Source organism: Centropristis striata, chromosome 6 (genome assembly GCF_030273125.1).
Source record: "Centropristis striata isolate RG_2023a ecotype Rhode Island chromosome 6, C.striata_1.0, whole genome shotgun sequence".
Lineage (NCBI taxonomy): Eukaryota > Metazoa > Chordata > Actinopteri > Perciformes > Serranidae > Centropristis > Centropristis striata.
In genome coordinates this window covers 36,111,842-36,124,355 of record NC_081522.1, presented here as the reverse complement: position 1 = coordinate 36,124,355, position 12,514 = coordinate 36,111,842, and the positions used below count along the sequence as shown (strand labels likewise).

The window sequence follows — 12,514 nt, the reverse complement described above, 5'->3', positions numbered from 1 at the left end:
TAGCCTGTAATGCACGCATGCAGAACACTTGCTGATTGTGTTCGATAAATTTTGACCGAGCTGCACGGGTACTTGGTTATGAATTGTAGTTATGTTAGCCTATAGCGTTCTGAAGTTTATGCATTTGTTTTCGATAAAAGTAACATTTTTAAGACCTTCAAAATAGTTTTTAATTTTACATTTCATGAGATTTTAAGAGAAGTTTAGACATTTTAAGGCCTTTAATTCAGGATTTTAGACGTTTTTAGACTTTTTAAGACCCCCCGCAGATATCTTGACTTTGTTTGTGTTATGCTTTTTGAAGAAACCAGCATAAATATGCCTGAAATTAAGGATAAATGCCTTACCTCACTGAGAATCCATCCAACAGCCTGTTTTTTTTTTGTGTGTGTGCAATTGTTGTCATTAGCACTAAACACGCTATTAATCATAAGTCCCCAGCATTCACCAGACATGAGCAGACATAGTCTAAAGTATCTTTTGGCATAATATAAAATTAAAACGAATTAAAAGTGAATGAACCTCGCCCGTATTCGCAGTAACTGATGGCATTATGACTCTCAGCCAATATGCAGGTTGGCTGACGCCACAGGGGCAGTTAAAACACTTTAAGTGCAATTTCTTTGGAAATTCACCTACTGCTCCCTGGTTAATGATTAGATATAAAAGACATTTCCATCAGTCTCAGCTGCACTTTGTCCTCAGTGCTAAATTTCAAATGTTTGCATGTTAAAACACTTATTAAAGATGGCAAACATTACACAAAGCTTTCAGCATGGCCATAGATTTTGCAGGTTTTGAAAAAACACTACAAAAGTACCAAGCGTTTCATTTCTGCTTTATATTCACAAGGGAACATATTTTGTCAATGTCATACTCGAACATTAAAACCTTGAATGTTGTGAAAATGTGGTGTGGTTTTTAATTTAAACATACACACAAGAAAACACACATAATCGGATGAAGTGTCATTTTTTTTAAAAAAAAACATGAAAAGGTGAAAATGTCTCTCTTAACTTCAGAATTTATTCAACAACAACCGGTCACAGTTTAGGACCGATTGGAAACTGCAGTACAAAAATTAGTAAAATTACATATTTTTAAATTCAAAAACATATGTAAAAATTTAAACTTCTATACAGGGACAAAACACAAAGTAAAAACATATAAAGCAGTAACCTTAATAATTAAATGTTAATGAAAACATACATGACATAATAAGCCTTCCACTGATCCGTTTCGGCAGGTTACTGTTCTGGATGAGGTAGTAATGATCCTACTGGAAACGCATTGGTTACTACACATTCGAACACCTGAACAGTGGGGTTTTGTGCAGCTTCGTGCTTATTTTGTTGAATCCCAACTCTAGAGGAGACACAGTTCCTTAACTTGGTCGTAGAAATTCAACAAAATGTTAATTGTTTTACTCTTTATTTTACGACGACAGCATTGAACTTCGACTAAAGGTTTTAGTTGGTACTTATTAAACAGAACCTCAACTGCTGTTTGCCTTTATCTACGTTACACTTTTTTAAAAGGATGTTCCCTGTTCGGTTGTCTTGTAAGAAGGGAGGAAAGGCAGGTACTGGAAACATCTAAACCGTTTGAAGATACCGCTGCAGAAAGGAATATCGTAGCATGACTGGTCACACATATTATTGCTTCCCTGTTGCACTTTGTCCTTCCAGCTTTTGATTCCTCGTTCTTTGTCAGTGCCTAAAAAAAAAAAAAGAAAAGACAAGGTTAGCTGGTGGTCAAGTTACAGCTTGTTTAATAAGCGTTCAAGTATTTTGCCGTGCCTGGAATGGTGTTGTCCAGGATAAACCCAAAGAATCCTCCGATGAACATGTGTGTGGTGAAGAGCACCACGATCACTTGATCCAGTTCTTTTATTCCTTCAAACAAAAAGAGAAAAAGAAGAGGAAAGGGATGTCATTTGTTATCCAGAACCAAGCAGCTTGTGAAATAACAACTATAAATCTTGTCAGGCAGGTTCTCTTTGCCCTGACCTCCTCCCAACAAAGTTCAAAAACTGAAAGAAATACAAGCTTCCTCGAACCAACAGCAACAATAAATCCTGTCGGACCGGATAACAGCCGATCCAGATACAGTCCACCTCTGATCCTTCGATTGGAAAGATCTCAAACCTGCGTTCTAGCTTTCTTGACCAGACAATCTCCATATCTCTGTGTTATTTTGATTTTAACCGCCTCCACATGTCCAAAAACAACACTGTCAACATCACGTAGTATATCTCTAGACAAAAGACTATAATTCCATTCAATGACACATTTTTGAGATGACATTTTTAAGTAAAAAGAAACAACAAGCATTAGGATCAATTCAACTATGCAGATCTTTTCTTTTTTTTAAATCTGCCTTTTGAGATATCTGTCTCTGAGACAGGATGGAAGAGGGGATTAAAATCTCCAGTTGCTTTCTCTGGAAAGCAACTGAACATGAAAATGAAAGATATCTCAAAAGGCAGATTTAAACAGATACCTTTCCATCGTATCTGGGTGTAACATTACAGGTAAGACAAACACTTACTTACGGCAAGTACATTTGGAGACACACGACAAGACACACAAATTTAACTTGGTTACAGTTAATTAGTAGGCAAACATAAAAATCATCCATTTACACACTTACTTTCCACTTGGACCAGTGTCTCATTGGCCAAGTTCCAACTGACTTGAACGCCCCGTGAATGAAACACATATGGATGAAACTACTCCTTTAATGTTGTCGGGCTACTTAATCTGCATCTCGTGGGTCATATTTCTTTCTCTCACCAGTACCTGAAGCAAACCACCAATAAAGTACACCTAACACTGCATAATGTTTTCTCTAAAGAGTTGGCAAAATGACAAAGTTAATCCCAGAGGGAAACTGTGAAAACAGGTACTATCATCTGAATTTGAACTTTCCAACGGTCCTTGAAGGCTCATAGGTTACGAATGTTTCTGTTCGAAAGAGTGACCAAAACGAAGCTTAAAATTGTGATATTTGTGTCAGAGTCTCTTTATTCTACTTGTGTCATTTAAAATAAAGCCTTTGTACTAACCAGATCCTGTTAAAAACATTAAATTCTGCTCCTCAGAGACACCGAAGACATGATTGATTCTGCTGAGACCAACGGTCACGTGACAAATATTCACTGAGAATCTGTTTACACAGAGCTGAGAGGAGAGGACCGGAGAGGCAGTTTACACAGAGCACAGAGAAGAGGAGAGGACAAGAGAGGCTGTTAACACAGAGCCGAGAGGAGAGGACAGGAGAGGCGGTTTACACAGAGCAGAGAGGAGAGGAGAGGACAGGAAAGGCTGTTTACACAGAGCAGAGAGGAGAGGACAGGAGAGGCTGTTTACACAGAGCAGAGAGGAGAGGACAGGAGAGGCTGTTTACACAGAGCAGAGAAGAAAGGACAGGAGAGGCTGTTTACACAGAGCAGAGAGAAGAGGACAGGCTGTTTACACAGAGCTGAGAGGAGAGGACAGGGGAGGCTGGAAACATGACCATACTTCAATTTGTACAATATGTGGAGGCACAATTTTTTCTCTCAATATTCATGACACTTGTGAGTAGGGATGGGCGTTTGGAGGAAACCTGCCAACTCGATTATCTATAACATTAACGATCAATTAATCGATTAATCGCTGCATGCATATTTGAGCAAAATTAAAGATATATACATACACAGTACGCTAAAAAGTTTTGATAACGGATGATTTTATTTTGAAAGGACGAAAAGAAACTTGATCCTTTCAATCACTCACTCAAGTGAGATTAGACTGTAAAGAAAACATCAAAGAGTTCAATGTTTTATGTTTTAGCCCCTGAAGAGGCATGAGGTTAGTTTTCACAGAAATTTTGCATATTTAAGTGTGTTTGTTGTTTAAATAAGTTTTGGATCAAATTAAACCTAGTAATTCATGCTAGCAAGGTTTGATACAGTAAGCTAGTTTTGTTGTTACCAATATTTGTTGTTAATTGTTATTGCAACTTTTTGTTTGCAAACTGCAGCTTTTTCAAACTTAATTCTCAGCTCATTGGCTCATTGACGTACGGCCGCAGAACTGAACACTTGGCGTGTTTCAGTTCAGTGATACTGACACCATTCAGAGATAAAATTAACATTAAAAAATACACAGACCGATTAAAAATTCCACATGATCGACCAAATTCTTAACGACCATCAAATGAATATTGATTATTTATTCCTATTCCTACTTGTGGGAACTTGCAAAAGTTTTGTACATTTAGAAAGGCAGCCTGGTTTGACATTTCTGTCTCAAGCCCCTTTAACAAAGTAAAATGAAAAGTGGCTGGATACCAGGAGGGTTTTCTCAGAGTCACGTCCCGCTGTTGACCTCTTGATCTGCAATTCTTTATCTTACTTCAGGTATTCTAACATACTTTTGAAGTGAAGTGAAGACTAGATAACGCTAAAACTCAAAGAGAAAGGTATTCAAAGCCACTGGGCCGGCCTGGCAAGGTTACAGAGTCATGAAAACAGAAAGCATTAAGCCACCACTGCAGGTCAACAGACTTCCAGATATTTGGACCTATAAAAGCTGGCGTAGGAGCAGCCCCCGCAATCAGCAGACTACCAATTTCCTGAGTCAGAGGAAGTCCTTTCATGAGGTCATGTTGTTCATGTGTAAATTTCCTAATTAAGTTGTTTGAAATTGGGAGAATTTAATCAAATAATAAAATCATAATAAAAAAACAGCGCTGACGTAGTTTGAAAAAAACAACAAACGTAGTCTTGTTCATAGAGCACGTCCCCAACTCATGTAGGCACACAAACATTTCCTGCCCAGAGAGGAAGCAGTCAAAAGTTCAATGCACCCGCTGAGTTGGTTTTAAGCCCACAGCCTGGACATCTAAAGACGTCTGGAGGCGCAGCAGTGTGTTTACAAAGAGCGCCGACAGGCCTCCTCTTGTGTGGCGCTATCAGCTGAGTGTTGAGAAAAACTCCGGGGAAAAGAGTGCTTTATCTGAGCCGGGCAGATTACAGCCAGTGACATGGGGGTTAGCCAAGAGGATTGGAAGGTAAGCAGCCTAGACCTGAGAGAACCAGACAAACCCTCATGCCCAGTGTTGAACTCTGGATTAGCACTTTCCTGGGAGACACTCGCATCACATGACTCATAGGATCAAAGTCTTATGTCTGCAGAGAAGAGCTGTTTAATCTTGAGGATTGCTCTTTTGATGGCGCTTCATAGGAGGCGGCCACAGAGGCGCTCTGCCGCCAATCAATGTGTCGTCAAAAGTGGCGAATCGTCACCTGGTGGCCTGCGATTGATCTCATGATTAGTTCTAAGATCTCCGATTGATCAGATTTATATTTCTAAAAGCTCCACATGGACTCATTTCATCTGCTGGATTAATGTTTTACGGCTGGATTAGTGTAATTGGGTTCTACCTGTTGCGTCCATGTGTGTACGTGTACCAGTGCATGTGTGTGTTTATGGGATGGAAAGTGGAGAATTTCTCGTCTTGCATAAAAAAAAAATGTCACTTTTGTAGTTTTACCCGTCAATAATATGGTTTCCCACTTGTCTTCTAGATTGTTCTACCTACCCGACCAACCAGTTGTGACATTAATGAGGTGACATAATCCACCATTGGTGTACACTGGAACATAAAACCAACCTGGTGGTACCACTAAACCCAGATTAAACCTGGATTAAACCCAGATTAAACCCGGATGGCGATGTGTGACCAATGTGCCCTCGGTCACCCGAGTACATTAATGTTCTCTCAAACTTTTGTCAAGAGCTGCCTGGTTACAAACGGAGAATTAACAGAAAAATTATTACACTGTCCCTTGTTTTCTCTAATATCTTGTTCATTTTAATGCCTGGTACAACTAAAGGTACATTTGTTTGGACAAACATAATGATAACAACAAAAATAGCTCAGAAGAGTTTAATTTAAGAGCTGTTTAACTTAGTTCAATACATTTTTTTTTTCTGAAAATGTAATCCCCCCCCCCATAGAGCCCAAGAGTATGGTATTTAATATCTGACATTATACTATATAAATGATTTAAGTCCTTTAAAATATAGCTAAAAATTCACCCTCTATCCCAATTTTTTAAAAAGCATTTTTATATTTTGGTTATTTATTTTTCAGTTAAATTGTTGTTTTTTGTCTTTTTGTTATTCATCTGCAACTTATTATTATTATTATTATTATTTTTTAATCATTTTAAGCTACTCAAATAAAACTTTGTTTTTTCAAGTTTTTATTCATTCATTTTTATTAAATGATCCCAATAGGAATCTTCAGTTTTTGCCTGTTCAGTGATGAATGCTAAATATACTATTACATTATACTTTTAATTATTTAACTCCTTTAGAAACTAAATATTGAAAAAAATGATTACGCATCTAGACATTTTCAGTTTTCTTGATGATGATTTTGGTTATTATCATGAAAACCATGGAAAATGTCTAGATATCAGCTCTTAAATTAAACTGTTATGAGCGTTTTTGTTGTCATCATTATATTTCTCCAAACAAATGCACCTTTAGTTGTATCAGGCATTAAAACGAACAAGAAATTGAAGAAAACAATGGTCTAATATTCTTTTCCATGACTGTATGAGACGTAGCAGATGGGTTCACCAAAATACAGCTGAATAGCTGCAGCATGGCAATTATTGTCATGAACATCAGCATATTACTGCACTCAAAAATTAAGGAGGTTTTGCTAAATAATCAATCAGTGGAATCAGGAAAAATCTTTTTAAAATCTTGTTATTGAACTGTCCGAGCAGTATTTACTTGCCACAATCACAACAATTAACATCACAGCTCAACAAAATACAATAAACCCAAATAAAACGAAATATAATATTAAGAAAAAGGAAATTAATTTGAAGGAACAAACAAACAAAAAACTGCCAAGCACTCTGGAGGGAGAATACAGGGAAACCTATACTATTTTGTTTAGTTTCCACCCAATCAGTCAAATCTCTTATCAGCAGAAAAACTACAACATTTAAAAAAAGAAAACCGGTCCAAAAATGAGTGGGCACACTTTACTGTATAACAGAAATATGACAAGTAATCCTGCTGGATATTTTTGAATGTGTCTATGGTGTTTTTCAAAAATAAACTCCCCTTTTTGACATTTTCCAACAATCTGCACTCCACAGGTAGCTAATGTCATACATGATCACAACAAGAATCCTTTACAAACAGCCACATTATTTACCTTTAAATTAAAATGACACCCTCAGCCTAATGACCATCAACAAGTCGTATATTAACGTTTCAAGAATCAACATCAGGGTGATTCACATGAAGCCAGTCTAAGTTATTTCTGTGAAGATTATACATATAATAAAAAAAACAACCTTTCGTTGTTTTTTTATTTCTATTTAAAAATGTGTTACGGTTATGAATTTTGCTCACAGTCTCTAAAAATGTCAGAAAATACCTTAAAATTTTTCAAATACATTATAAATGAATATTAAACAGTGACTTTAGATTGTATATGTTATAAAGGGTCAAAGAAAATATGTATTCAATGCTCTTGGATTTTTGCTATGAGCTGCACCATGTTCATGAGAATCACCCATCAAGTGTTAAAGGTGTAAAAGTTAAGCTACGACTGTGGCACGGCTCCAGCTCGGTGTTTAGCTCATTAAGTGACCCATGTGGTTCGATCTGGTAAGACAATAAAAGAAAAAAAAAAAAAAAGCTCTCCTCGCCACTATCAAATCTAGGCTAAAGGCTAAAGGGTACCAAGTATTTGCCATCTGGGCCTGTGGGATTTGGGAACACCTTGGCTTGAGGAGCTTAGGCTGGCAGAACCGCTGCCATCTTTTCAAGGGTAATCTGTAAGTGGAACAGTGGGAACACACGGCCTCCCACTCACATCATCCATGATCACAGTTTACAGCCTGCAGGTGTCCATTTCTCATTGACGGTGAGAAACAAGCTGCATTTTGTTTCAATAAGAAGGACCGTCACTTATTGTTTGAACAAAATATAGCACCCCGCAAAAACTATTGTTGGGTGCTACACTACACGTTAGGCAAACATTTAGTTACTGCAAGTACATTTGGAGTAAAGTATGTTTAAAGTTTAAAGCTGAATAACAAAGACACACACATTTAACGTGGTTACAGTTAATTAGTAGGCAAACGTAAAAATCATCCACGTGACAAATATTCACTGAAAATCTGTTTACACAGAGCAGAGAGGAGAGGACAGGACAGGAGAGGCAAAAACTATTGTTGGGCCCATTCTGAAAATGATCAAGTCTGGATCATCTGGTCAGGACAGTCACCTGACAAATTAACTAATCATTTTCTACCTGTCCCCCAAAGTCTGGACCTCAGTCTTTCATTATGACAAAAAAAAAGACACAATGACCCCAAAAAACCCCAGAAAAAGACCAAAAAAAGACAAAACAAAAGACACAAAATGACCAAAAAAAGACACAAAATGACCAAAATTGTTGTTATGCTAAACACACAAGACACAAATAAAATAGAGTCCCACTAGAATAAAAACCAGAGTTGGATGACAGGATCACACACAATCACAAGATCACATTTATGTTGGTTCCAAATGTTGATCCAGTAAGTCAGAATAAAAAAATCAATTATTATTAGGTCATAAAGGTGAAAAAATATATACCAACATGGCATTCAAACATTATTTAAGTGGTGTATACAGGCAGGATGAAAAGGATTCAAAAATGGACAAAATAGCCCAAAACTCCATAGAGTTAATAGTCATTATATGTATAGATTTCTTTTTAACAATGCCAAGGATTGTTCCCATTTCAGACATGCTCTGTGTGTGTTGGTGCATGAGTGTGTGTGTGTCTGGTAAACACCTGTGTCAATGATGCCAGGGTTGGAGTGGAACCAGGTTGGTAGCACGAGGCCGCTGAAGGTGGAGAAGCCAAGAATGAGCAGGTTACGGGATGAGTTCAGGTCCACGTACTAGAGAGAAAGAGAGAGACTGTTGTTTTGTCTGAGCTGGCTTTCATCTGAGTCTGGGAACTTCTCACTACAATGTAATTAGATATAATCTGGAACCTGAGTTCTATTTCTGTATTCACACTAATTTAGTCATGACAGGTCAGCTCAGCCAGCCGTGTCTATAAATGTCTCGGACTGATTATCTTAACATTTATCCAGCCCTGCTACACAGAATGACCATGATACTCTATATATCTATGTTTATACATAGTTGTGGGTTAAACTCTATTCTGTTGCATTTTCGCAATAAAGACTTCTCATTCTGCTTTCAGAAAAGCTAAATAATGAAGCAGGAATTTGCTGTCAATATCCTAATTTAAGTCAAATTCATACTCACATGGACCTCCTGGGTGATTCTTATGAACATGGTACAGCTCATAGCAAAAATCAAAGAGCATTGAATACATTTTTTCTTTGACCCATTATAGCCTATACAATCTAAAGTCACTGTTTAATATGAATTCATAATCTTTTTAAAGAACGTTAAGGTATTTTCTGACATTTTTAGAGACACTGTGAGCTAAATTCATTACCGTAACATTCTTAAATAAAATAAAAAAACAACAAAAGGGTGTTTTTTTTTCTTCTTTGGCAAGCACTTAAATATGCTCAAGGGTAGCTGGTATCACCAAAATTTATTTTATTAAAATATACACATTTTTAATGCAAACAATTCTATCATTACCGTAACATTTAACAATTTTTTCTCCTCAATTTTCATTCAGATTTTGTTCTTTATACATTGTCAAAAAACATTATATTTGATTATATTCAGTTAAATTATACATTTCAAACAAATGTATATGTATTTTTTATGAAGCTTATTAAATATAAGTGTGAGGAAACCATGACATTTTTATCTGGACGTATTACAGTAACGAAATTGTGAATCAAAAAAATGTTTAAAAAAAAAAAATAGAAAATATTATTTTAACACAAAACAATGAATTGTGTCTCATTTTTGTTATATTGTCCATTCATATAAAAGTGAACCCCTTTAAGGAAAGCTGAGGCCAATAACTAATAAAAGAGCTGAAATATTGAATATTTATATCAAGTGTTTGACACAGTTTAAAAAGCATGCTGTGAGCTTTAGGAGGAGATATGTTCAGTGCATCAGGGCACTAACTAAGATATGTTCAGTGCATTAGAGCACTAACTAAGGTATGTTTGCAGGTTGTTTTAATGGGTAACGGTGCTGAGGTCCTGGCCCGGCACTCCTGCTTTAATCACAGTGAGACCTGGTGCCAGGAAACAGGATCAGTGCCGACCTCAGCTCACTGTTGCTGCTTGGACCGTTTCCCAACTACACTGCAGTCTGAAACTACTCCGAGAAAACTCTCATGGAGGCATTTTTCACTCAGCCTCTAGAGGGCCGGGACTAAATATACCACTGATGAACGCTGAATATACTCAGTATGCATGCAAAGAGAACAATAGTCTGGTGTTTCACAGCTCACTGTGTTTGTAAAAGATTTAATTCTTTATAATACCTCAGTTTTAAAAAGGCATTTTGATATTTGTTTTGCCTTTGATCTTTGACGTGATTACAGTTACATACATGACATATGCGCATAAGCACGCACACTCCTCACACATGCATACACATGCTTCAAACACACGCACGCACACACACAGTAACTTTTTGTGATTTTAATTACACACACACACACACACACACACACACACACACACACACACACACACACACACACTTTGAGGTTAAAGGGCATAGTTTGAAATCTCTGAAGAATCTCATCATAGTGTACACACACCGGCAGTAGCCCCCTGTGGCCCTTTCAAAATTTCCCCAGAGGAAATTTTCTAGTTATTATTATTATTATTATTTTATCTTTTTTGTGTCATTTTAAGTTACTCGAAAAAAACTTTTTTTTTGCAATTTTTATTAATTGATCCCAATAGGAATTTTCAGTTTTTGCCTGTTCAGTGATGATCGTAAATATACTACTTTAATAACCTTATGCATTTATCTTTCAGCTGGTTTGTTGGTTTTTGATTCATCTGCAATGTATTATTATTTTCTTTTGAGCTCCTCAAATAAAACTTATTTTTATGAAATGATCCCAATAGGAATCTTGTGAATTTTTGCCTGTTCAGTGATGAATGCTAAATATACCATTACATTATACTTTTAATGATTTAACTCCTTTAGAAACGTAATATTCATCTGTTATCCCAATTTTAAAAAGGCAGTTTGATATTTTGTTGCTTAAATAACCTTATGGATTTGTTGGTTTTTGATTAATCTGCAATGTATTATTATTTTCTTTTGAGCTCCTCAAACAAAACCTATTTTTATGAATGGATCCCAACAGGAATCTTGTGTTTCTGCCTGTTCAGGCTCAGGGCCGGAGCAGCGCTCAGTCTCTAGTTCAAGGGTTCAGGGCTCTTGTTGCTCCATGCAGGAGGTGATTGGTATAAAAGTGTCCAACAAATAAAACATGATATGTTAGAATATTTAAATGTGTTTACCTGGAGGTTGGATATTCCCACTGCTGCAATCATTCCGAACATAACGAGGAACATGCCTCCGATGACCGGGTCCGGGATGGTGATAAAAACTGCCCCAAATTTCCCAAAGATCCCCAAGACGATCATCAGAATGCCGGTTGTCTGGATGACCAGTCTGCTGCCAACCTGGAATAAAAAGAGCACAGGGACTTCATTCATCATTCCCACCATGCAGGGACCCTCTGAGAGACACAACAAGTCTCAACAAGGACCCCATCAATCTCAGACGGGACGGCGAGTGTGAGTTGCATTTAGATAACGAAGAAAATTGCGTCAGAAAAAGAATGCTCAGGTCAAGCCTGCAGAGGTCATAAAACATTCAGCATCGCTTTAATCTGTGCTGCCGCGCTGCTTAAAGACTGTAATTTAAGACTTCATCAAACTGACACAACGCGCCTCACCGCTATATACTTTTTGGATGCCATTTTAGTGAAATACTCCATAAAAAATGCAACTAAATACACGCCAAGTCTCTTACTTCAACGTTAATGTTGTTAGAGTGTGCCAAAAGAAATACACAAAACAGGAATCTTTATGATGTTCTCGTGCGTGCGATGCAGTTTCATCCATATGTGGTTTAATTTAAAGTTATTGATTCTTCTGGTTGGACAGTTTTTCTTTCAATATTGCCAGAAAATGTAATCGTGGCGGTTTATTAGTCAAAGACATATAAAAGGGGGTTTTGCCAGATGCACATCATATAGAGGGCTGATAAAGTACAGGCTGATAATGAGAACTAAAAAAAAAAGTATGCATTATTTCTTCAGTGAAATTATAGCTGAAAATAGAACGAACAACTGTTTTCATTTAAATAAGAGCAAAATCTACACACTTTGATAAATAATGTGGCGGTATAGCCCTTTAAAGGTGACACGCTTGTATTTATTGGGTATAAATAATAATATGACAAATCTGATCTCACAAATTTTAATTTATAGGCAAAATGCTTTATAAGAGCTCAAATATATT

At 36.8% G+C, this 12,514-nt stretch overlaps 1 protein-coding gene across 2 annotated transcripts in view; it reads right to left on the bottom strand.

Annotated features, from left to right (window-relative positions):
* Positions 1-1,006: 1,006 nt before the first annotated feature.
* Positions 1,007-12,514, bottom strand: part of si:dkey-106n21.1 (solute carrier family 23 member 2) — a 93,880-nt gene continuing 82,372 nt past the window's right edge. For both annotated transcript variants that reach the window (XM_059334987.1, XM_059334988.1), the window contains 4 exons: positions 11,507-11,671; positions 8,866-8,974; positions 1,800-1,895; positions 1,007-1,716 (listed from right to left, as the gene is read on the bottom strand). In XM_059334987.1, the coding sequence (XP_059190970.1) occupies positions 1,532-1,716; positions 1,800-1,895; positions 8,866-8,974; positions 11,507-11,671 (555 nt within the window). In that variant the 3' untranslated portion in view covers positions 1,007-1,531. The remainder of the gene's footprint in view (positions 1,717-1,799; positions 1,896-8,865; positions 8,975-11,506; positions 11,672-12,514) is intronic.